The sequence below is a fragment of the Pyxicephalus adspersus genome, chromosome 7 (genome assembly GCF_032062135.1).
Source record: "Pyxicephalus adspersus chromosome 7, UCB_Pads_2.0, whole genome shotgun sequence".
Lineage (NCBI taxonomy): Eukaryota > Metazoa > Chordata > Amphibia > Anura > Pyxicephalidae > Pyxicephalus > Pyxicephalus adspersus.
In genome coordinates this window covers 49,244,912-49,272,194 of record NC_092864.1, presented here as the reverse complement: position 1 = coordinate 49,272,194, position 27,283 = coordinate 49,244,912, and the positions used below count along the sequence as shown (strand labels likewise).

The following is a 27,283-nucleotide window of genomic DNA, read 5'->3' as shown; positions in this document are numbered from 1 at the left end:
ATGTAGGTTTGTTCTTAAGTTGAATTTGTATGTAAATTGGAACAGGTACATTATTTTAATAAATGCAATTAGGACAGATGTTTGTCTCAACATATTATTAGGCAGCATGGTGTCAGTTACTGTATAAAATCCTCACTGTAAGGTAATCACAAACAAAGCAAAAAAAAAATATTTATGGAGCCTAGACATGTTTTAACTTCTGGAGCAAGCTGTGCTCTGATATGCAAAAAGAAAACAACTGCAGAGTTTGTCTTGGTCATTAAAGAGTTACAAGAGGCTGCAGAAGGAGCCCCCTAAGATCACCCACAACCTGGGCTGTGTTTAGCAAAAGATTTCTTTTGCAAGTCATGCCAATTGCCCCTCCCCCCAAGCCTCTGTCCTGCACACAAGCAAGCAGGGAAGCCCCGATTCATATCTAGAAGTCGTCCATATGTCTGATGTCCTTAACTCCGAGACTACTTGTATAAAATATTTGGGGTTTTGGGTGTGTTTACATGTTAAAAAAGAGGTTCTACCAGTGAAAGGATTACAGTAAAAAAGACTAAAGGGCAACATTTAAAGTTTGTAAGCAAGGTGGCGTTCCAACTCTGTGAAAAGAAATACAAGCTCTGAGGTAAATGCATTGCAGCACATGTATTGTGGAGGGATACATCAGAAAAATGCTGCATGTCTGTTGTTTTTCTTCTGTATATGTGCCGTGGCAGCCCATTCAACACAACATATATTGACATGCGACCTAGAACACAAGTATGGCTAAATGTAAAGGGCCCTAATGGCTTGTTTTGTGCTTTGCATTTCCCATTAGAATACACTGTAGTACACTGCACTTCATCTACATTGGTGCAGCTTTTCCTTTGTGTATTCCGTGCTACTCAATGCACTTCATTTTGAATGGCAAACTAATGCAAATCCAAGACACATTGCTGCAAAGCACAACTCACAGCATTGCTACTGTGAGTTGTGCTTTGCTATTGCTACTAAAAATATTGTTGCCATTTACTGTGCATTGGCAGCCAATTCAAGTGAATGAAGTGAATGCATGAGACAAGGTGAATATGGCCTAAAACACCTCACCTCAGGTACCTATGGAGTTTTGTCACATCCTTAGACCTTTCTATCCTCCTGGTAAATATTATTACCATAAAGCAAGAACTATATTTGGAAATAGAAAACAATAAACTAGTCCTTTACCTCATGAACTAGTATAATACCAGGATTCCATTCATTCTATCTCTTGCGCATGCGCACTGAGCCCTGACACGACAGACCCTTATCACACACTGGCAAGACGCCGCACAGGGTCATGTGACGGATCCTCATCTTTTTCCCGCCTATTTCAAAACCGCCACGTCACAGGTGGAAGCTGTAGAATAATAGCTTGCAGTGCGGTTCTCTGATTGGCTACTGCTGGTTTTAGTGGTTGCCTTACGTATGACGTCTGCGTTCCGTCTGAGGGGGCGGAGCTCAGTTGTTGTAGGTATCCTGTGTTGCTGATTTGGTAGGCGGTGGAGGTGCGGGAGGCGGCGGCTGTGGTAGCTGCAGCAGGTAATACGAGCTTCGTGCTGGCTTAGGGAGCCGTGTGCTCGGCGTACAGCCGGCCTCTAGTCAGGGCGGTGGCCTGTCAGTAGTGTGCGGGAGACTTCTGTCATACCCGGCCCACTGACAGCCTGTCTCTGGTCCTGATGTCATGCTGTCACTGCTTTTTACAAACTGGGTTGGCAGGTTTTGCTCTGTGGATACAAATCAGTTTATACTCTGATGCTAGTGCATAGCCTTCTGCCTTCATTTTCTGGCTCAATAGGGCTGTCAGGGTGCTTACAGGCAGGTGAGCATGCTGGGAGTTATAGTTGCAGCACCCCTTCCCCATGTCTTCCTAGGATGGGTACAGAATATGGAGGCAAGGCTTTCCTTAACAGGTTTCAATAGAAAAGCAATTCTCAGCTAGGGTTCTATGTGACCCTTGGGTTCCTCTGACCTCACATGTGATGATGCCTACATAGTTCTGGTGTCTTGCACTGCTGGCACCATCCTAAGGATGGGCATAGTTCATCATCCTTCACTCCTTGAACTCAGCAAGTTTACAAGCCTCACTTGAACCCATATTATTGGACTGCTTCTCTTGGACTTCAGTTTGCCACATTTTTTGTACGCATATGGTTCCCAAATATCTGTAAAATGTATTATTCATCCTGCTCTCCCTTTGGCACTACTCTCTGCACTCCCCAGTCTTATAACTCATTGTCTCTCTGCTCCTTCACTCTCATTATTTCGCTGTCTGTGCTCCTGTACCTTTCTACTCTATTCATACTCTCTGGTGACATCTCACCCACTCCTGGTCCCCCCACAGCCTCCATCTTCCATATACTCTCAGTATATGGAAAAGACATTCCCTTCTCCTAACCTCATCCCCATTCACCCTAACCATAAGTCCTTACCCCCTCTCTCTGTCAGTCTATGGAATGCCAGATCTGTTGGCAACAAATTATCCTCAATACACAAACTTCTCCTTTCTAAATCTCTGAATTTTCTGGCTCTCACTGAAACTTGGCTTTCCTCTTCTGACTCTGCTCTCTTCTATGGAGGCCTGTACTTTACACATACCCCCAGACCTGGCAACAAAGTAGGGGGTGGTGTGGGTCTCCTTCTCTCACCTAACTGTACATACAGAGTCCTTCCTACCCCACCCTCTCTGATTTTCACTTCATTTGAAGTCCACTCTGTCCGACTCTTTAGCCCCTTACTCCTCATTGTTGGTGTTGTCTACCGCCCCCCTGGCCCAGTATCACAATTTGTGGATAACTTTGCATCCTGGCTCCCACACATTCTTTCCCATGACCTGCCCACCCTAATCCTTGGTGATTTTAATGTTGCAATGAATGAGCCCAACCTTCTCTCCTCAGCCAAACTGCTCTCCATTACCTCCTCATTTGGACTCACACAGCACATTAATGGCCCCACACACATAGCCGCACACACTCTAGACCTGGTATTTTCTAAACTCTGCAACCTCACCCTCCTTGACAACTCACCATTTCCCTACTCTGATCATAACTTTTTCACTTTCAACCTATCCAACCCTTGCCCTCCCTTGCCACATCCCAGACTTGGTCAATGGCAGAGAGATATCCGTAACTTAGACCACAACCTTTTCTCTAACTGCCTTGCATCCCTAACCCCCTCCCTCTCCAAAATCACCTCCCCAGATGAAGCTGCCACCATGTTAAACCACTCTTTCCCTGGCTTTGGGTAATGTTGCTCCTGCCAACCCCTGACCCTGGCACAACAATCACACTAAACAGCTACAAAAGTCTGTTCGTGCAGCCGAGCGCAAGTGGAGGAAATCTGGGCTCAGCGCTGACTTCATGGACTACAAAGCCTAGCTTCAAAGCTTTAACACAGAGCTCACTGTCACCAAGCAAAATTATTTCCCCGCAGTCATTTCCTCTCAAGCCTCCAACCCACGCAACCTCTTCTCTACAATTGACTCCCTCCTAAACCCAACACCTGCTCACCCCACAACATCCTTCTCTGCCCAAGACATTGCCACCTACTTTAGAGATAAAATAGACAAAATAATCAGACATGATGTCTCTGCCCACTGAGCCACTCCAACCACACCGACCCCTTCCACCTGTAAATCATCACTGGCTTCCCTCAGCCCTGTTACTGTGGACGAAGTCTTAACTCTTCTCTCATCATCTCCATCTACTACATGTCCACTTGACCCAATTCCCTCTGATCTACTCAGTGCCCATTCCTCCACCCTGGCCCCTGCCCTAACCAAACTATTCAATCTCTCCCTTTCTACTGGTAAATACCCCTCAGCTTTTAAACATGCCATAATTCTCCCTATCCTAAAGAAACTAATAATAATAATAATAATAATAATAATAATTGTCTATAAGGGTGATATTCCAGGCCCCACTGTAAGGGCTGAGCTCTTCCACTTGTCACAATTTTTAAAGTATTTTCCCCTTGATCCCTTCTGTTGGTTTTTTTGGAACCTGAACATTATTATAAGTGTTGAAGTGTCACGAAAGATTGCTCTAAATGTTGCTAAGGGTTCCCTAAAGTGGGCAGGCAGGGTATTGTAGATGGGACAGATGATTATTCAATGCAATAAACTTGCTTTCCTGATGGCAATTTATCTAAACTCCCCTCTCCTTCCTTCTTTGCTGATATCTTCCCCCAGTCCTTTTCTGGGTTTGGGATCTTTGGCCATCTTGATTGGTCAGGCCTGAATGATGTAACAACCGCCCGTGTGTGCGGGAGTCCATTCAATCCTGGCATAGCTGGCTGATAGGATTGTGCGCAGGCCTGTGTATCCGCAGCTTAGTCTACATGGACGGTTTCCCCAGCATTTAACCTGAGGCTTTAAAAGCCCATGTTTGAAATTCCCATGCATTCCAATGGGCTAATCCACACCAGGACATTTTCTTAAGGAATTTTTATGAGCATTATCTATAACGCTGCTTGCAACGTTTAAAAAAAAAAAAAAAAAAAAAATGTAACTGCTGGAAAACACCAAAAAATGCGGGTTAACTCTTCCATTGATTTCACTGGGCGTTTTCCCCTGTTTATAGGCACTGGAAACGTAAATACGTATTAAAGGCGGGCTTTACATGCGTTTTTAAAAACGTCCACGTAGACTCAGCCTTAGTGTACACTATAGAGTTTGTAAAAAAGTCAGGAGAAAGTTTTTATTGCAGAGGAGACTGTCTGTCCCCTCTTCAATAAAGAGGCTGCCTGCTCATATAGGTATGCTTTAAACCAGCGGCCGCCAACCGGTGATCCGCGGGTTCAGAAGAAGGACCCTGCCCGGGGGACACACCGGCCAGAGGCATGGACTATGTCCCTCGTACAAATCCCTGGCTCAGAAGTGGGTCGGCTCTGTCCCTGGACACAACTCGCCCACTCCCATAGCATGCTCAGACCTGCGATGGGAAGTGGGTGGGGTTATGCCATCATGGCATAATATTTCTCACCGTTTGAGTGACACGCGGCTCCTCGCGCATGTGCAGTTAGGAGCCAGTTATTTTAGTGGTCCGCGGGAACAAAAAGATTGGCGACCACTGCTTTAAACCGTAGCAGATTGATCTCCACCAATGTAAGAAGGTAAATTCCCACTATTATTCAGTGTGCGGAGTCACTTCTGCACGAAGCTCATTTCTATTGACCATTAATGTATGGGGATACCTTTGTCAACATGGGGTAGTTGTTTTTTTGTTTTTTATTCTCTTGGCCACTGTTTTACTAATATTGGTATATAGAGCTGGGAAGTTGTAAAGTTATGTGATCTGGGCTTAAGAATCTATTGTCCTCACCCATTTATTTAAAATGTTCTACATCTGCCTGACAACATTTTGAGAGAAGTCGTAATATGGCATCTCCATCAAATATTTAATACCCTGACCACCAACACAAGGGGGCAATTTTCTGCTTTGTATATTCATTATTTCTGGTGAGTAGGGCAAATTATTTGATCACAAACCAAAGATGGGTGTCTGGAACCCCTCTCAGGGAATTCAAAAGTTGAGACCGAGAGGGAGTTTTCGGATGTATTTGGAATAGTTTAGTTTTCACACCTTTTACCAAGTAGGTAAATATTTACCAGTATAAACAAATGCACATTTGCCTGAGTCTTGTGTGAAAATTGTTTTTGGACCCATTTGTGTTTTGTTTTCTTTCCTTTGTATTTGATAACCTATGTGTGTGTTGTTGTGTTTTTTTGTTTTTTTTTGTTTTTGCTTGAGCTTGGTCAGTATATGCTGTTTATGTAATCTTTCAGTGGAGCTTCACTTTATATAAGCCCATTTAAAGAAGAACGAAAATGAAATAATGATCGTGCAGGTTTTAAATTTTTTTTGCCGAAAGGGAGATAGGCGATGTTCCTTCTGCAATAACTGTTCCTGCCTGTCTAATAGCCACCCAACTTTTACATTTCACTGAGCTGCGCATGGCAGTCCCGGCTTCCCTTGTGCATGAAATAAATGAGCGCCTATGTGGGAGTTACAACAGCCTGGCCAGTCTAGATTGTAAGCTCTTTGAGCAGGGTCCTCTCCTCCTCCTGTGTCACTGTCTGTATCCGTCTGTCATTTGCAACCCCTATTTAATGTACTGCGCTGCAAAAAATGTTGGCGCTATATAAATCCAGTTTAATAATAGTGATTTAATATTTATAGATGACCAAAGATTTTTTTCAGGAAGAGAAGGATGGCAAAGATGGTGGACCCCCTGCAATGGAACAAAGACAAATGAGTAAAGACAGGTTTAACTGTTGGTGAGCTTGTTCTGAGTGCATCCTGTTGGATTTAATGCTTGCCTTACTCCCATTTCCAGTGATCCCTTTTAAACATCTCTGCTTAATCCATTTCAGTTTGTTCAGTCAGTCACCCTGGCCCTTTTCTTTCCTGTTGGTGAGGTGTATATTACCTTTGAAATACAGTTTACCCATAGTTTTAAAAGGGACTACTATTAGGTCTCCAATAGGGCAGCAGGGTGGCTCAGAGGTAAGCACAGTGTTCAGTCCCAGGTTCCAATCTTAGCCAGGACATTATCTGCATGGAGTTTGCATGTGTTTCCTCCCACATTCCAAAAACATGCAGTCAGGTTGTTTGGCTTCCCCCCAAAATAACATTACTGTGTTAGAAGACATATAACTATGGTAGGGACATTGTGAGCCCATTTGAGAGACAGCTAGTCACATGACTATGGACTTTGTACAGCGATGTGTAATATGATGGTGCTATATAAATACTGTGTAATAATAATAGTGGAATGTTAGGGGCTTTTTCAGAAGACAGGCTTCGTGGCAGCCAGGCAGGGGGCTGCATTGTAAACATGTTACTGGAATAAGGAGGAAGATACTGTAAGTAATAAACTTGGCAGGCTATGTTCTAGGACCTTGGAGGTTTTAAGTTCTCGTTTCCAGTAGTACATTGCATTAATGCATATGCATGGAAATGCACATGTGTTGGGTTGCCTTTACCACTCTTATTACACTTTACCAATCCAAAGCCATGCTTTAAAAATACATTATACACCACATTTATGTTTTATGTGCGGTGTTCAGCATCTCATTGCAGCATGCATGTAGTATGAGCAGGCCCTAAGGGACATGTTCACTAAAAGTTCCCACTATTACCTTCACAATTGAATACAATTTACTATATAATACTTTTCTTTCTCCTGATTCCAGAGAATTTAACTGTGATTCCACAGAGCTTTTCTACTGAAAATCTCCCCACTAGCTTCACTTCTTGGTGCATATGGAGTAATGAAAAAATGTTTGTGTCCCCTGAGGACAGTGCTTAGTGTAGATGTGATCCTTTACATTACTAGTCAGTAGAATATTGTCTCCTTAGGTTGGTCTGTGTAGGTAAGAAATCAATACACAACTGCTCACAGTTTGAGGAATCCTGTTGTTTCACACAACCAGGGTTTACAAAGTCTGCTGTAAATGAAGAGCAAAAAAATGTTTTCTTCCCCTAGGCAACGTCACAGAATTTGAGATTTTTCATGTTTTTTGTAAGTTTGCCAGTAGCAAAAACATTCCTATGAATGAGTTGCATTCCATAGAATGTATGACATTACCCTTAGGTTCTGGTATACTTAATGAAAAGAGTCTGCAAAGACGTTTTCAAAAGGCTAAACAGGTCTACACAAAGATTGATGGAATAAGGGAGGAAAATAGGAATTAAACATGGCAGACTGCACTTGGAGAGTCAGGGGATTTAATAAAGGACAAGGTATTTAAAAAGAACAGTGGTGATTTCTGCAAGTTCTTGTTCAGGTTTATGTGCTTAATGAGAGAGGTGTATTTCAAAGACTTGATAACAAGATAAAGAAAATGTAAAGGATTAGGTTACTGTCCTGTTTAAGATTTCATGTTGATCCCCTTCATTCAATAATTTTTGCTTCACTGACCTGGATAAAGTATGTTAATCAGGAGTACTGTCTCTGCTAACTTCACTTGTTACTTGTTTTTTTTTCTGATTGGCTTTGTTCAAAATGGCTAAAACTTTTAAAACCAAGTAAGTAGAATTTTCAGGAGGAAATCAGCATTAGTGGCCTAAATCAAATACTTATGTACTTTAAATGCACTTATACTGAGAGATTGGGTGAGCTGCCATTGCAAACCTGTTTCTGAAAAGTACTTGCCTGGTTTGTGTTCTGACCAGAATGGCGTATGTGGCCCAGGTAATGCTTTTACTTCTTGTGCTCCGGAAACTACATAAACGGGACGATATCTTTCAGTTGTCATGGGTAGGCCTTATTGGAAGATACTCCTTTATTCCTGTTCCTGTGGCAAATAAAATTTTTGGATTCACCCTAACTCCTCCAGTGACCTTGCTGATCAGATAATTACCGTATTTTTCGGACCATTAGACGCTCCGGACTATAAGACGCACCAGGTTTTCCGCACGGGAAAACAAGAAAAAAAAAATTCATTTGATTTCCCCTGAGATCCAGCGTGCGGCACTTGTGCCCGCCCATGAAGGCGGCGCCGATCGGCATTCATGAAATCAATCGGCGCCGCCTTCGTGGGCGGGCACAAGTGCCGCACGCTGGAACACAGAGGAGGAACACAGACATTGGCTGCTATCTGCCTCTGTCTGTGTTCCTCCTCTGTGTTTCCCTGTCTTCCAGTGTGTGACACTTGTGCCCGCCCACAAAGGCGGCGCCGATTGATTTCATGAATGCCGATCGGCGCCGCCTTCATGGGCGGGCACAAGTGCCACACGCTGGAAGACAGGGAAACACAGAGGAGGAACACAGACAGAGGCAGATAGCAGCCTCCTACAGAGGAGGAACACAGACATTGGCTGCTATCTGCCTCTGTCTGTGTTCCCCTGAGACCCAGCGTGCGGCACTTGTGCCCGCCCATGAAGGCGGCGCCGATCGGCATTCATCAAACCAATCGGCGCCGCCTTCGTGGGCGGGCACAAGTGCCGCACGCTGGGACACAGGAAGAGGACACTGGCTGCGGGGACCGGCGGGGATACAGGTAAGTAAAAAAATATGCATTCGGACCATAAGACGCACCCTGATTTTCCCCCCACTTTAGGGGGAAAAAAAGTGCGTCTTATGGTCCGAAAAATACGGTAAATCTATTTTAAACAAAAAAGTCTCCATTCTTTCCTAATCTAAAAAAAAACTGCCCTTAGTTCTACTTGCAGTTTAAAAAGCTTGATCTCGTTCTTTTATTTACATGCTGATGCAAGTGTTCTAAAATTTTTTTGCAAGTAGCTATTAATTTTAACTGATCACCTAAGCCTGAATTTTACTTTAAACCTGAACCCAACCCTTACTAATTCTGCTCCCATGCCAGTATTATCAGTTTTACAGTCAAGCTGATACGAACGCTGATACATTATCATAAATAGTTTTCACAAAGTTTTGACACTGTACTTTGGAGCAAACAGCTTATGCATAATTTGTATTGCTCACAAATATATATAAAGAACTTTTGTCTATGTTAAAATAAAGGTTTGCTGTATTGTTTTATACTGGTTGTTTTAGTTTAAGGTCAGGGCTAGACATTTTAGGTAATGTGCACCTAAAGTTTAAATCCTTTTCCTTTTTTTTTTTTTTTTTATACATTTTCAACGCAACTCCAGCCTTGCCTTTAGTATTGCATTTTTGTTTTTTTTTTTTTGTGCATGAAAACACTTTTTTATTTTTGTCGTGCCTTTATTTTTCTTTTTATTGGAATGTGGGGGAAAACACAGAGTACCCAGAGGAACCTGGGACCTAGCACTGTCCAGGCCAGAGCACTTACCTCTAAGCCACCATGGTTGCACATTTAGGGGAGGAAGTTGCGCAAAACTCTACAAATGGAATGCAAGTCAGAATACCGGCTTTGCAAAATCTTTTAAACTTGCTAGGTCATGCAAAATTGACCTTAGACTGTATTAAAGACAACTAGGGTAGGGACATTAGATTGTGAGCTCCTTTGAGGGACAGCTAGTGACATGACTACAGTCTGTCCTGTCTACAGGACTTTGTACAGCGCTGTATAAAATGATGACGCTATATAAATACTGTATATTAATAAGTGTAATAATAATATGCATGCATTTTACAGATTTCCCCTTTTTATTTCATAATAGTTACTATACCTGGGATAGGAGATAAACGAACTAAAGGGACACCAAAGTAATAAAAACTTGTAAGAGGCTTCAGTGTTCTCCCCAGCCCCTTTTAGCCGGGCACACCCAGCACTTTTCAGTAACCACCCGGCTGTTTTTGGATGGTTACTGATGAGTTGGGTCACAATACAGGGGCTGCCACCCACCTACAATTTTTTCCCACCCGGGTCCAAAAAATTTCTGGGTTGAGCAACTGGGCTTTAAGTCTTCTATAATCTAAAACATATGAGTCTCAAAGCCATCTCTGTCTTTAGTGTGCTGTTCCATTTCTACTGTTCTATAGAGAAACGCTAACTTTTTAGACTTCCAAATGGCCTTGGATATCTGCTGGGAACTGTTTTATTAAGCTAAAAACCTACTCGCCCCAAGAAGAACAGTTGTGCTTGTCTGAGGTAAAACGCTGGTAAATGTACAGCAGTCCATTGAGTGCATCATCAATCTTCTCTTTAGTGGTTTTCTATAGAAGAGAGCACAGTGGGGTGCTTTTTGCTCAAAAAACACTGTGATTTAAGTTTTTAAAATATTTCTTTCCTGTAGATTTCTTTAGGTTGGTTACTGACTATTTAAGATTACCTGTTGGCTATTGAATTCTTATTTTTTAATTGTTAATTCCTGTAAACACATATTAGGTGTTGTGTGTCAGATCTTACTGGAGTAGGAAGCAAATTCTTGCCAAATCCCTAATTTCCTTTTTTAGAGCATTTTTCTTAATGTTTCTTGCCCTCATGGGCTATAGGTAAGAACCCCTGTTTGTTTTTACTTTATTAAAATAACGTGTAGATCTAAGATCTGATCATGTGTAAATAACATTTAATCAGCTAGGCAAAAATGCTGATCTGGTATTCCTACTCCATTATAATATTACTGTACTTATTTTGGAATACTCATTAGGTATTGAGACCTGAGATATCAAGTATTTCTAAAGAATGTCTGCCCTTGCAGCCATTGTGTGTCTTTATAAAGGTTTCCTATTAACAGATGGCTTCAGTTTTTATAAAGATTTTTTCTAAAATTTCTCCCACAGTAAATACTCTTATTTGTGCTATTCAGAGCTACTGTGCTTCTCTGCCTTGCACCTGACACTTTCCAACACAAATCTTGTCTGGACCATGTGTCTACCACTCATCTACACTGGAATCTCAATCATTGCCATTGTTGGCTTCTACTTTGATGGCTCAAGCCAAAGTACAGATCGAGCCATAGAGATGACTGAGGCTTCGGTGCACATGAACTACGAAAGCAGATCTGCACTTGCCTTGTGCAAAGCCTTTATGGCATTGGATAGGGCTGCAATGAGGATCTCCATAGTGGGGTTGTAGGCAAGTTTATTTTTTTTTTGTATAGTAGAATTTAGGTGCCAGGGAGTAGGTTGTATTATCTGTGTAGGCTTTCCAACGCCAGGTGTACTTGAAAGCCCAAACTCAATCTTCGTAACAGCGGTAACATGTTTACAGACACTCAGACCTGAACTAATGCTCTGCATATGTTTGACTGTATGCTGCTGTATTTGCAGTATGTGTAGTTTGATGCATGTGGATGTACTGTTTACTTGTATGCTTGTGTGGTATGGATTGCAAGTGGTTGCTTTGTTTGGGTTAGGAGGACACTAATGTTGATACCTCATTATACCATTTTTTTTTTTTTATTTGAAATAGAAATCCAGGCAGATGGTGAGGACTTTGGTTTGTTACATCTGCCTTTATTTGTCACCAGGCAGGTGACAACAATTTATCTGTCTTGAACTTTCCCAGCTTGTTTTTTCTCCTTTGTCTCAGTCCAGACCAGTGTTTTTTCACCTTTTTAATTGGGAGAATCCTTAAAAACCCTCATAGGTCTTCAGGGAACCTCTTCCATAATTACTAATATTAATAATCACAATTTGCAGTATGTTTGTATGTTATTCAGTAGGAAGAATGCTTCTTACATGGCAAGACAGTGGGAAGAATGTCACCCTAAGGCTACATACACGCGTCGCATAATCGCCTCAAGGCTAGTATGAGACGAGAATCTAGCATGTGTACAGCGTCGTTTCTGGACATCCATTCTCGATCCGTCCTGGCAGATCCATGCATCCCGGGATGCAGAAAAAATGTGTATGCTTCTGATCTGGAATAAATTTAGGAATCTGACATTTTGGCTGCCAGTATAATATTTTTATGCCCTGTTTCTGACGTAATTTCTGATGTATCCAATGCTGCTTTGTGAGACTGACAAATATCCTTGGAGTTTATACCACAAATAGTGTATTACCCTCATTTACATTCAAAATATAAACTTTAAAAGTTTTAAAAACAGCCAAATGGCCACTGCCTTAGGAAAGCATACAGTCAATGAAAAGGTAGCCACTGTTAGTGCTTCTTAGGGTTCTGTATTGGATTCATATCTGCCTAACTTTTTAACAGAGTGTGAAATCCTCACATTTATCTACATTCACCGTTCCCTGTATCAGGCGCACCTGTTCAACTTCTTGTTAATACAAACACTGAATCAATCACATGGCAGCAATGCATTTGGCATGTTGACAGTGTCAAAATAACCTGCTGAAAGGGAGAATCAGAATTGGGAAGAGAGGTGATTTAGGTGACTTTGAATCTGGCATAGCTGTTGGTGCTAGGTGGGTGGGGTGAGTATTTCAGGCACTGCTGATCCGCTGGGATAATGGACTGAAAAAGGGAAAATATCCAGTTGAACAGTTCTGCATTCCTTGGTTGTAATAGGTGTTCATTTGAGTTATTGTTGCCTATCAGCTGGACATTCTCCTCTGATCTCAAGGCAGAATAGTATCTCTGAAGGCACAAGAGGAAGACCACACCAGGTTTTCTTGCCTGCTCTGGTGAGTCTTGATTTCTGCTGCAATAATCTGATAATGGGGTCAGAATTTTGTGTCAACAATGTGACAGAATTCATCCACCCTGCCCTTCATCGTTTTAAGGTGACTGTGTAATGTGAAGGATATTCTCTTAGTAGATTGTAAGCTCTTCTGGCCAGGGTCCTCTCCTCCTCCTGTGTCACTGTCTGTATCTGTCATTTGCATTTAATGCACAGCGCTGCGTAATATGTTGGTGCCATATAATTCCTGTTAATGTTAACAATAGTATTTTCTTGGGCCTCTTGGTAAAGATTGAGCAGTGTTTAATTCAACAGCCTACCTTAGTATTTCTGCCTCATGTGTCAATCCCTTTATGACTGCACTGTACCCATCTTTTGTTCATTGCAATAGTAGAATTGTGTAAACTAATTTTACTAAAAAAAAAGTTAGCATTCTTATGGCTTTACCTGTTCTTGTGCCAAACTTCAGAAGTGTTAGGAGTTTTGTTGTTAACATGTTTGGTGCTATCCACATTCATGGCATGTTCTGGCTAGCAGTGTTTGTAAGGGAATTTGACGGCTGAAACCGATTGCAAAAAAAGTTAATGGACTGTATGGGTCTGCTTTTTAGCCATTTGACAGTGGTTAGGAGGCTGCAAAGTTTCATTTGCTACATGCGGCATCCAGAGTTTAACTGGAATTTGCAACTGTTAATAAAGCTGTCGCAAGTGAACAAAATCAATGTTTGGCCAGATTTTAAAAAATTAAAAACAAAAAACAGCCTAGCAGTTATCGAGTGGTAAATGCTGTGGTAGAATACCACTAGTGGAAAGCTAGGGGTAGATGGTCCGCTGCAACACTGAATTGTTTGACAACAATAAGGGAGTACATGTGCTGTTACTGATGCTGCCTTTGTAAACTCCTTGTATTTTGAAGCCGTTCCTAAAGAGCACTGCACTTGGCATTGCATTATGATTGACCTCTTTACCTTATGAGCAGATCAGATATCTGAAGAGGAATGACTTTTAGGGAGTATAAATAGAAACCAAATGCTAAGATTAAGTACTGTACTAAAATATTATGAGTAGCAAGCTCATATGTGTACAGATTCTATATCCTAGATGGAAAACTTTAGGGCATAATAATCAAAATTAGGGGTTTCTGATAAAATTCTCTTTTGGAGAAAGTATGAAGAACTCGGATTAAAAACAGGCCCTTGGAGCATGTCCTTTTCACCCAGTGATAGAAATGTTTTAAACTGATACAAATAACTTTCTGTGCCAAAATCTTTGCAGTTATAGTAATTGCGGGGGCTGATGCTGGGCTCTCTGTTCAGTAGTATGGCCCTTCCATTATCATAATTCCAAAGCTGTGATTCTTTTTTGGAAATAGCTTGTTTTTTTTCTGTGTACCCCACTGTAACCTTATCTTAATAGAAAAATAAAATTCTGATGGGTTTGTCCAGAGAGCTGTTTGTGTTTGGGTGAGCTTGGACCTACAGAAGTGTAAGTCCGAGTTGGAAGGTTGACATTACACTCAGCAAAAACTGCCAACCAGGATTTGCAATCTCTGCTCATCAAAAGTGCATTGACATGCACTGGCAAGGAAAACTGTTCTCACTTTACTGACATGCAAACTGAGCAGTTACTGTAGTGGCCTTTTCTGCTGTGAGATTCTAGTCTGAGTTTCTGGTAAGAGAATTTTCCATACAGCCCTTCTTGTATAAAGGTTCTGCCAGGAACAAATTCTTTTCAAATCGCAGCTGGAGCTCCCAGTGTGTCTGAGCGAGGCTTATATAAAGTGTTCTAGGCAACTTCTTCTGGTTCATGTGAATGAATGTATCTGGAGTGACAAAATAGGGTGGCCAGGTGAGTAGGTGATAGCAAAACGCGTAGGTTTTGGGGGGCGGGGTTGACTGATTAGAGCTGATAGGCAGTGGGTTGAGTTGGTATGAGTAAGTAGTAAAAACTCTTAGCTGGGAAGGGAATATGTACAATGATGCTTAATCCTAACAGTTGCACAATTTTGGGCTGTGGTGGTTGCCAAAATGAAATGAGCAATCCTATGTGGTCCATGTGTTTTTTGTTTTTTTGTTTTGTTTCTATTCATGTGGCTCTAATTTTACCTTTTAGCCATTTGACTTCTGCTTCTGGTGTTGTACTGATGGCATCATATTGACTGAAATTTATCCTGGTGTTTGTAAAGAAACTCTGGTCTCAATTCTGTATGAAAATGTTTTTGTTTTTAAAAGTTTTATGTAATATACCCTGTGTAGATTTGCAAATGTAAAATTGTTTGCACTGCAGCCAAATATAGAAGTTTTTGTTATACATCAGTGTATATCATAGCTGTCCTTGGGTCTATAAACAACCCATATTTGGTGGCTATCCTCACGGATTCCTAAACCAAATCTGTTCTTTGCCCGCCGGGTGGTATACTTTAAAGGCGAAATAAAGTTCACTGAGTGGGTTGCTGTATTTTTAGCTTTCTAATGCACCCTCCTGTATCAATGGAAGTTTAGACTCGATTGTTGCTTCATTACCTTCCATCTTTCTTGCACCTCTTCCGTGTCCTTTGCAGCCACTGATGTAACTTCTGAGTGTTTGCACATTGTCCTCAGTCTGCAGTCAAGATTCAAATTCTTGACGTCTGGCCAGTACTTGGAATGTGTCATGACTGTAGAAGTCACTTTGTGCCCTTTGCAGTGTACATAAAAGATAAAAAATTGAAATTGTGGGTAAGTTTCAATTTTCTAGCCAAATGTTCCACTTTAATCTTCCATCACATACAGCATGAATGTGAAGAAATTCCCACTGCTTCTGTCAATGGATAGTGTTGGATTTTTGGTGTGTGCTACCTGTTAAATAGTTATTACTACTAAATATGTGTTTTGTTTGAACAACCAGTGTTTATCTTTTTAACATGGGGGAACCCTTGAAATAACTTTCAGGTTTTCAGGATACCTCCTACTATAATTATTATAACCAAAACTTGCCGAACATTAGTGTGGTGGTCAGTGGGAAGGATGCTAAGTGTCTACTTAACTGACCTGAGTCGCTCACTGCTCAAGGAACCCCCTAGCAACCTCCTGAGGAACTTTAGGGTTCCACAGAACTCTATTTGAGAAAACTGGTTCAAACATACCAAATTTACCTGATCTGGTCATTTACTAGATTGTAGGCTCTTCGGGGTAGGATCCTCTCCTCCTCCGTGTCACTGTCTTATCTGTCTGTCACTTGCAATACCTATTTAATGTACAGCGCTGTGTAATATGTTGGCGCTATTTAAATCTTGTTTAAATAGGTCAGACTTGACGGGTGCAGCCCAATGTTGTGCACACCACAACATCTGCTGTATTACCTAACAAAACAATGTATGCAGCAGTCAAGCTCCACCTTCAACTATTGCAGTTTGTGTTACCTTATTATCAATGAATGGGTGGTGCTGGGGAACAATACACCGCAGTTTGGTTAGAGGGGGACTACAATATTATTAAATAGTATTTATAACGCACCAACATATTATGCAGCGCTGTACAATAAATAAGAGTTGCAAATGATAGATCAGCCCAGCTTTACAGAATACTGTCTGTATTTCTCTGTTTGTTCAAAGCAGATCAGGTGACAACATTTCCAGGCTTTGTGCCACATAATCAGAAAAGGGAAAGGTAATCGGTCAAATTTTCCAGGAAAGGTATTTTTTGTACTTTCTATTTATCTATTGCAACAAGACTAATATTTACCCTTTAAAGGGTATTTTACAATAGCTTGTCTGTACCTCTGTAACCAACCAAAGCTGGAAATTATGACCAAGCCACCAATTTAAAGCTGCTTCTATTTAAGACCAGTAATAGAAATGCATACCCTGTTGTGAGGGGGGCAGCAAACAACCATCCATTTCTCACATACAGATAGGGTGAAATTTGGAAAGACATGATTCTTTTACAACTCCTAAACTTGGCTGGGTTCTCAAATAGTAAGGACAGCAATTTTGTAGAATGTTGAAGTGTTTGCTATGCATAGACATATTATAGCTAAGTATTATGAGGTAGTCATACATTTGGAGTTCCTTTATGATCTTCAAAATTCCAGAATAATGCCCCCACAGAAACTACTAACCATGTTTCAAAAGTGGTTTCATAAACAGTAGGATAAGGTTAATCTTCATTATTGGCCTCCCTGGTCATCAGAGCCAGGCATATTTAAGATTTTGAAGGAAAGTTATTTACAACAATGTGAGGCGGAATTAAAGCTGTGGGACAACTTTCCATTGGTTCCTAGAAAACATTTTGAAGGACTTAAGTCTTTCCTCAAAACTTCAGAATTAAATAAAAACTTGCATAATTATGTGCAAAAATTTGACAAACACTTTTGCTTTGATGTATTCTTATTGACATTCAATGTTCTAGCTGATTGGCTATCTACTCTCTCATACTTAACAGGTATGCATAATGTCTAAATATGTATCCAGTAGGTGCCAAAAGGTGAATGTGCTGCTTGTGAGAAGTTATACTAAGTAACAAATCTGGTCTGACAGATCCCTTCTATTTTGGAATACAAATCATTGTGAAGACGCTTGTATTCAGTAAATTATTGCACAGTTTTGCAAGCACCATCAGTTGTATGAGGGATAAAACAGGTCTCCATTTCCTGTTACTGAAAAAAAAAAACAAAAAAAAAAAAACGATTAAAGGTGTGTGTGACTTAAATCGGACTTTAACTGTGATAGGGGATAGGGTCTAATTTATCAGTAGTTGTGTTTGAGATTTTTACCAGAGTAGCAGATAAAGACTTGCACAACTGAATGCCCATGGTTTGCAAACTTCCAGTGTACTCTCCGTTGAATAATGTAATGCTGATTAATATTTTTTTTTGGCACTCTGCTGAGGTTGCAGATTTGCATCCTGAGATGGGAAAAACCAGTGTGTCTAGTTCTTAATCACCATCATTTACTTATTGTAGCAAGTGAAATTTGTCTTTTGTTTCTGTCACAAGTGTTCCATGTTGACATGTTTGTTTCTATTTCAGCATATTTATTTTCATTTTAAAAGCAGAGAACAATGTCCTTAGTAGATTCAAAACCTCATTATCTTATGTAAAGTCCTGTTCTCACTAGATAGTTGCAGATGATGCCTTAGATTAGGAAAAAGGGATTTGGACTTTGTGTATTAAATACATATTTAGCCAATTCTGCCGACCTTTTCCTTTAACCCAAGTATTTTTTAGAAAAATAAGCTGGCATGTTAACCTATTAGCATAAATCACTTTAACTTGTAAACCTAACCACATATTAGATTTATTTTTTTTTCTTTTTCATTTACAACCCAGCAGTGTTCTCCCACAAAGAGAAGCTAAGGCAATGCTGGTTTTCTACACAACAATTTCTGCACATTTGACCGCTGATGGCAGTGAGCAGTACTAGTATCGCTCACTGCCGTCCCAATTCATTCTCTATGGAGCTGCTACAGAAAGTCATGTTTAAGAGTTGTTTCGTACAACAGTGTACATGTTGGCACTTTTCCTACACAGGAAAGGAGCATGTTGATGTAAACTGTAACGGTAAAAAACAAGGCTTTTTGTTGTGTGAATGTGTTAGGACTGTATTATCCACCTCAGCCCAACATGTGTGAACATCATGGAATGTTATTGAAATATAAAGACAAGATCCTTCACCCTCCACAGGTTGGGATAACATTGGGCTTTGTGACCGTATCCTATCCTTGATCGAAAACAATAGTAACTGAAATACTGATGAATGATAGCCAAAGTCTGTCTCCTGTAAAGAGATAATTGCAAGCTAAAACTTGCTAAAAAAAAGTTTCACTCATTTCATATTTACATGTCTATTTTAACCAAAAAATGATTTTCCTGATTGAATTTTGTATACGGTATTTATATAGGAATATAAATTTGTTGGTTTTATACACTGAGAATATTTGTCTACTTTCATTTCAGCTGTGAAACACACGGACATCTGGTTACTCAGAATTTGGTCCCACAATGGGTGCACTCCTTTCCAGGTGGAAGGTAAATAAAGATTGCCTACTTCTAATATAGCCTGGATTCTAAAACCCTAAGCTAAACAGGCTGTCTGGTTAAAAATGCAGATATAAGACACTTTGTTGTATTTTTAAATAGTAGTTGACTTGATATTAACCTTTGAAAAGTCTCTGTACAGAAGGGCTGGATTGTGAGTGGAAGCAGCAGTACAAGGAGCTTGTTGGTTCATGTGATGATGGACATGGTGACAGACAATTTAATTATGTCCCTTCTCCAGTCACAGACTAGGAATCGCTGCACGGGAAAACTGTGAATCAAATGGTTTTGATGCAAACAGGTTTTTTCCCATTTATTTATTTTTGTTTTTATTGAAAGGGAAGGAAAGTAGGCTTTTTAAAGGTACACAGAAGATAGTTATGTAAAAAATCAATGATAATTTTTATTTAGTACAAAAACACTTGTACCTGAATAAAAATTATATTTTGATTTTTACATAACTATCTTTGTGCCTTTAAAAAGCCTACTTTCCTTTCCTTTTCTCTTTTAATAAGTACTAGTCCAACTCCTTGGACAAAAAGGCTTTGACTCCTAAACCTAATAATTGGGGGCAATATATGATTAATGTCAACATATTTGTATGGCTAGCTATATCTAGGATATAAATAGCTTGGCTTTTTTATTTTATCTTTTAATGCCCTGCCTACTTTTATCATGTTTCTGTTGTCTGATTAAATTGCTCAGTCCCCTTTTCATTTGTGCTCATGTGTTACCTTTTCACTCAGGCTTTTTTTGGAGAGACTACAAGCGGTTGTTTTATCTCATATTATGCTGACTTTGTCCACTCTTGCTTAGAAATACCTTGCATACATCACTGAAGTGCTTGAAAGTACACAGAAATTGACTTCAAATGGGCAAAAAAATGTCAGCAGCACCAAGGTGTAACACAGGATGATAAAATGCTTAGTTTGTTAATTAGAGGGGTACAACTCTTACAGCCATTAACATGGATAAACTGCTTATATTAGGCTGGGGCCTTAGGCGAAAAACTATATGTAAACCGTGACAATCACCTTATGTTCCCTTTTGGTTTAAAATACTATCAAAATTTTGTTCTAGCTGTTCAATAAGTGCAAAAATCATGGTTTCACAAACCTCCTGGGCTATCTGACTTTGCTTAGTATATTTATTCTCATTGCCAGCTGTCCCTGTAGAGTACAGGACAGGTCCTTCATGTGGAGGAAAGATTTTCTGTGATTCCCATTTTCATAGATATAGCCAGTAGGCAATTTCTTTGTAGGGCAGGAAGTTTGCTACTGGCAGACTCACCAGAGGCTTAAAAAAAAACTTTTTATTTAGTGCAGCCGTTGATTGAAAACATCTATGCTAAAGGCTCATGATCCTAATGCATAAGCAATAACAGGTTCTGTTTCTGGGCAGTGAAACCCATAGAGCAATGGGTAAATTTTTTATTGTAATAGACTATACTGGCTAGTGTAGTTTCTGTTACCCTACTGTTAGCTCTGGATGCCTTATTACTAGAGGGATTTTGTCCACACTCTTCCCTGCATTTTTTCTAGATCACAACTCCTAGGAAGTGGACAAAATGTATTGATTAGTACTGTGCATGAGCTGCTGATCCAACAGCAGTGATTGGCAAATCGTCTGAACTCCCCAGCTCCTTGCTAATTCAGTGACCTGGTTAGTCGTCCTGTAGGCAGAAGTATATCACGGTGACTCGGTGGTTAGCACTCTGGCCTTTGCAGCACTAGGTCGACACAGGTTCGATCCTCGGCCAGAACGCTATATGCATGGAGTTTGCAGGTTCTCCCCGCGTTTGTGTGGGTTTCCTTCCACTTAAATCCCCCCCCCCCCTCAAAGTTAGTGATAGGTTTACTTTTGGTAGTTCTAAATTTCGCATAGTGGCTGTAAGAAGTAAGTTGGTGTGTTCCTGAAAATATTGTTATGACTTACATGTTTGAATTGGTTAATTTTGAGTAATTAATGCACATGATCACGGCCAGGACTAATTGTTGTAGCAAAATAACACTGTATGGGTTTCCAGATAGACTCCTGGGGCTGCTTTGCTATCAGGTTAGAAAAACAAATGGTCCAGGAGCTGTAGACAAATGTTTGATAAATGGATGTATGTTCAGTGTGTGACTACGTAATTTGGCTGTCTGTGTGATCAGTCGCCTTTTTAGCAAATTTCTGCTGTATTGACTTTCTCTTGCTCCCTAACAGGCAAAAGCCTCCACCGTTGAAGTTTTGGAAAAAATGGATAAGGTACAGTTATTTTCACTTGAAGTACATTATAGAATCTGATGCGTTGAAATTTAACTTAAAAGAATTATTGTGCTAAGGTGATTTTTTTTCTTTTTAGCACAAAATCATTAAAACGCCACATTAGTTGGCCATTGCTGATGAGCACAAATCTCCTATATTTGTAGAACCATTAGCGGGTAGGATTATGAAACTGTGGACTGGGCCATTGAATAAGGTACATAAGTAAAGGTTCATAAGGTTCATTTGTAAATTCATCTTGACCTAATGAGGGTCTGTAAGTGGACAGTTTTATTTTTTTTTTGACTGTAAAAGATAATCGAGTAAAAAGAAACCCCCCTGCCTGTTAAAAACAAAACTTTGATTATGATCCCAAAATTTTATCTATTACATAACCATTATGCAGTTGTGAGGAAAAAGTACATCTTTCAATTCTAATGTTTTACATATCAGGACAATAATAAAAAATCTAGCTCTTAGCACACACTAAACAAGTAAACCCCGTCGCATCATTGTGGAGGAATTGTGGCACTCATTTTACAATATTGCTTAATTTCATTGGTGTTTGTGAGCATTCATTTATTCACAACTCTATAGAGGATTTCATTATCAACCTAATGTGACTGCAGGGAGCCCATTTTTTAAAAAACAAGTCCTATTCATTACCCCTCCATACGTGACAGTTGGTATTCTGTGTTTTGGCCTTGCCAAAACGTGGCAATGTGCGTTATTGCCAAACCTCTCTATCTTGTCTCTTCAAAGTGCATTGCTTCAGAAATCTTGTAGTTTAGGATAGTAATTTGCAAATCCAAACTGTTCTGCCATGTTTTTTTTTTTTTTTTTTTTTTTTTTTTTTTTTTTTTACAGAGAACAGGCTTTCTCCTGGTAACCCTTCCAAACAAGATATACTTGTTCAATCTTTTCCTAATTATACTCACGAACTTTAACATGCAAACTGAGGCATGTTTTTTGCAATGTTTCTTAGCATTGCAGTCTGACCTTTTTGGGACTTCTACTACTGGCAAGATTGGCAACTGTCTTGAATGTTTCCACTGTTCCAGTTTTCTCACAGATGGACTTAAAATTGTTTGGAGATAGCATTATAACCTTTCTCATATTGGTTCTTTGAGATAATTGCTGGTTTGAACAATTCAGATGTGTAGTAACACACTGCCAAGGGGGGAAGATATCAGCAAACCGCTATAACCCTTTCTTTTATAGAGCTGGCCACACTTGCTGATAATCTATTAATCTAGTGTTTTTTCCCTTTGGCAATATAAAAAAATTTGTATAAATATTTACCTCTGACTTGTGTTCTACTTTGTATACTGTGACTCTATATAGTATTAGGGGGCAATCTGGAAAATGCCCTGGGGGAAATATATATGTAAACTGGCTGAACACATTTACAAATCTTTTCGCGTACAAGTTTTGTGATTCAGACTTACAGATGACCTAAGAGTTATTTTGCTTTCACCAGCCTGTGGATTTATTACCATTTTGATATTTACCTTTCTAATGGGCAGTAGTGTTGTCAATGGGTTTAGACAAAAAAACAATATTGAGTATTTGTAATCATTATTGGCTGCATGGGGGTCTTGAGTGGAAGTGGGCTTTGTTTTTTCTCCTCTTTACCTGATGGTTTCATTGATTTGTACTTTTTTTTTGCTGACACGTGTGGTAGTGATTTTAAGGTTTTCAATCTCATCTCTTCTATAGGAAATTCAGTCCCTGGAACAGTTTCAGGATAAGAACCAGAAGCTGAGGAAAATTTGGGTTGGAAGACTTCTTCTTTATTCCACTATTTTGTATCTTGTGACATGTGTACTTGTTTACAAGTGGTACCTTCCTGATGGATTGCCAGCAAGATTCCTGGTTTTCATTCCATTTCTGCTTTTTCCAGCATTGTAAGTCTGTCTTTTTTAATTTCATGATTAAAGTTTTTGCATGAATAAACCACCACTTGCAAATAACAGTATTACATTTACATTTGCCTTCTAAATGCAAAGTTACATTAATCTGTTTTCTACAGAAGTGGGTTTTGCCAGGAAAGTTGAGACATATATATCATTTTTTTAACGAATGTGGGGCTCTTCTTACTTGGTTGGTCTCCTTACTGTATTGGATGTTGAAACTGTAGTTCTTCCTGACTTGGACCAAGAACATGGCATACACAACAGTTGGACTCAATCTGTTGACTCGTTTAAAAGTCACTGGGTCAGAATACGAAACAGGATGTAGTGTTTGTAGCAAGCTTAGAAATCATTAATGAATATTTTCAGGTTTTCGACTGAGAACTATAGATCTATACTGAGAATTGCAGTTAATCAATTTATCAAGACTTTCCCATTTTGGCTTCTCTCCTTTACATTTTAAACAGAATATGGGGCGCAAGAACGTTGCTTATTGTGTGGTTCGTAAGACGTACCGAAAGAAACAGTAAGTTGTTTTTTTTTTTTTTTTGTTTTTTGTTTTTTTTACGTTTACAATGGGTTTACATTTTGCTTTCCAACTAATTTCAAGAATGAAAAGTGGAAATTTTTTAATGTTTTACTGCTTCGTTTTATTTTTTATTTTTTTATTTTTTTGTAAGTTGGCAACAAGCACTGTTGTAACTCAACTTATTCTGTTTTTCTAATTTGTAATTGTGCAGTTCAACTGTTACCCTTGTTAATTATTTTCAGATGATGCATTAGAAGAATTAAAGGCTCAGAAGAAAAAGATTGTAAGTAGTCATACTGTAGAATTGAGAACTAATAAAACTTCATGCTGATATGTTTTACAGGCAGAAATGGTTGTTCCTTTTAAATGCCATACATGGGCTTTTTTTTTTTTTATAAGCATAATTTTAAAATTGATTACCACTTCTGTTCTGGCCATTGCTATGTAGGGTAACATCACATTTAAGGCTGTTTTTAAACCAACCACCAACTTTACCTTGTGAATATGAGGCCAAAGCAGATGCAAACTATGATGCTGGTTATTCACTATTTTTGAAGAGTTCCTTCAAATGTTGCCTAGAATTAACCATAAAGCGATTCGTTTTTTCTGGGTAGGAAAGATCAAACGATAGTAAAATCGAAAAAACCCTGATGATTAGGTCTGAAAATGTCTGATTTGTACAAGCACCTGCCTGGTTTTAGACAAACTGGGTCTGGTTGAACTTTGGCGCATGTGTGCTGCTTGCTTATTGGAAAGCTCAAATATTCTGAAGAATCAAATTTATAGATTGTGATGTACAGCGTGTTTAACTTTCTATAGATTTTTATCTAATTGGAAACAGATTGTGCTACAATTGATTCATGTATGGCTAATCTAACCCACACAAGGAATTAAACAGTTTTTGGAGCATAGCTTGTTTTCTCTGACTTTTTTAAATGTATTAAAGTTTGTATTTGTTTGCTCATTGTAGAATATTCTTATAAGGGTCATCTAACAGGACAGGTTTTTATTTATTTATTTTTTTTTTCTTTTGTTTTTTTAATCATTTTTGTTTGGTTTCACCATTCTACATAGCACGTGTCTTTTATTTTTGACTAGAGCCTATTGCTACACTGGGGAAATTGTTTGTGTAAACTGATGCTGAAAATTATTCTTTTGCATTATTTTAATAAGTGAATGAGTGAATCCTTGCTTATCTGCCCAGTTAGGGTGGTAACCGAGAGAAACGGAATTAGCTACTTTTTAGAAGTTGAGTTATTGGCTGTGACAGTCACAAGTGTGCCCCTGTGCCTAACATTCAGGTTCATTAATATATAGCAAATGGAAAACAATACTAAACATTTTTTGAAGCCTAACTTTACTGCTTACAGGGTGGTGGGCCGTTCCTATAATGTTGGCCTATACATTAAAACATGCACGTTATCACATGATTACCTTGGAGTGTCTTCCACTGCTCCAGTCATTATAGCTGGTCTTTGGACAGCCATTAACTATGGGACTTCTTGGCATGTGTATGGGAGTTGCACATTTCTGTTCTTGCACCCAGGTCTATTTAGGCAGTACAATTTAGTGCTCAAACACCACAGGCATTGTACAAAAAAAAAAAAAATATCACACTTAGTTTTTTTTTTAAGCATAAAAAAAAAAACTATTTCTGTCAAAACCTTTACTTCCTAGCAGAGCTAGACATGTTTGGCCATGGCTTTTAGGATAACTTCTGCCTTTATCTTGCCTTTCACTCTTCATATAAACCCTAAAGGGTGGCTTTTAGCTAGTGCCGTTCAGGTTCTAGTGGCTGTCATTGCTTAATTTCTAGAAGTGGAACTAAGTTCCGGGCCATCTCATTAATGTGCATGTTGCTGCAGAGATATTTGTGTCATGAGGCTAAAATCTTTTCTGCAAATCAGGCAACAGATTTCTCAGTGACTGAATGGGAACCTGCACTGTGATTACCTTGTTACCAGTTGCATTTTTTTAACTTTACTTTATCATAGCTGCAGTCTTTGAAGAGTTTACATGTACAGATGGCTTTGCGGTTGCCAGAGCTCCAAGCACCGCTTGAAGGAGTCTAGCAAAAGGAAATAAAATAAAGATTTTTTTATTTATTTATTTTTAGCCCTAATGGAAAATGAAGCTTTAACCTTTAAAGACAGGCAGGCAAGTTTCCGAAATGTTTTCCTCTTATTGAGTTTTCACAGCATTTGCAGCAAGCTAATTGCTTCTGCTAATAAATAATCTACAATCGATGCTGACAGCAGTTAATTGGCACCGAGACTTTATTCAGCAAAGCGCTTGGCTAACGACCTTCTTTAAATTAATAGCATTAAATGGTACAAGGAAATAAATCTGAGGAATTGCCTGTCATTTGCTGTCATGTCTAATAACTTCCGATAATGATGGCTGATAGATTTTTGCAGATTCCATTATTGAAGTTGCTGCATGTAATTATTCTCCTCATTATATGTAAACAATTAGCAACATTTGGTGTTTCCTTGCAATAAAGCTGTTAAATACCAGCAATACATTTCTATCCCTTTTTTTTATTTATTTTTAAGTGCCTAAGTAGCAGATGATTTGGGAAACAAGTACTGTCATATGTGGTGGCTGTTAACCACTCATTATCTTATTATCTGCTAATAGATTACCTATACTTAACAGGTTTGATCTGATGCAGAGGCTATTGAAAGTGTATTTAATATGCTTCATTTTACTCTCTGCAACATTAGAAATTATCTGCTACAAAATTACCATATTGGTTCTGTACTCAAAATAACAAAACAAACCTGTTGGTAAACTTGCACATACCTTTTAGATATTATCTTGATGCTCCTGAAATTTTTGGGATGAAAAGGTAACATTTTGGCTTAACTATTTTGAAGGTGATAAGAAAACTCAAATATGGGAAAATACATGGGGGGGGGGAGGTGAGGTGTTTAGAGTGGCATGCAGTTGAAGTAAAAATGTATTTTCAATTCGTTAACATAAGTTATTTACAACAAATGTATTATATACAGTTAGGTCCACAAATATTTGGATATTTTGATAGTTCTTTGTAAAACAAGAAAACGTCAGATGACTAAATGATCTGGAGTGGTTATTCTAGACAGCATGGCAATTTCTGCATACTAAAAACGTTCAAAAACATAATATCACCTCATCACTACTTTACTTGTTTTCACAAACAAGTGAATTTTTCCTTTCCACAGAAATAACTAGTGAAGGTATCAGTCAGGTGTGATTGTCATTAGTCAGTCTTAATCGGTCCTTATACTCTTGTCCTATGCCAGTAGAGCACCATAACTGCTAAAACAGAACTACTCCCCTGAAGAAGCAGATTACCGGTACCTTATCTGTAGAACTCAATTGGACCTTATGATTAAAATGCTCGTAATTATACTATATTATTGACAAAATTATGTTATACAGTTAGGTCCATAAATATTTGGACAGAGACAACTTTTTTCTATTTTAGTTCTGTACATTACCACAATTAATTTTAAATAAACAACTCAGATACAGTTGAAATGCAGACTTTCATCCTCAACTCAGTGGGTTGAACAAAAAGATTGCATAAAAATATGAGGAACTAAATCCTTTTTTAAC

At 39.1% G+C, this 27,283-nt stretch overlaps 1 protein-coding gene across 2 annotated transcripts in view; it reads left to right on the top strand.

The window, feature by feature from the left end:
- Positions 1-1,456: 1,456 nt before the first annotated feature.
- The window catches only part of LNPK (lunapark, ER junction formation factor), a 43,867-nt gene continuing 18,040 nt past the window's right edge, over positions 1,457-27,283 (top strand). Inside the window, exons 1-6 of one of the 2 annotated variants that reach the window (XM_072418378.1) lie at positions 1,457-1,545; positions 18,914-18,985; positions 21,200-21,241; positions 22,958-23,145; positions 23,619-23,677; positions 23,923-23,963. In XM_072418378.1, the coding sequence (XP_072274479.1) occupies positions 18,959-18,985; positions 21,200-21,241; positions 22,958-23,145; positions 23,619-23,677; positions 23,923-23,963 (357 nt within the window). In that variant the 5' untranslated portion in view covers positions 1,457-1,545; positions 18,914-18,958. The remainder of the gene's footprint in view (positions 1,546-18,913; positions 18,986-21,199; positions 21,242-22,957; positions 23,146-23,618; positions 23,678-23,922; positions 23,964-27,283) is intronic. The other variant, XM_072418376.1, reaches the window with a different exon arrangement.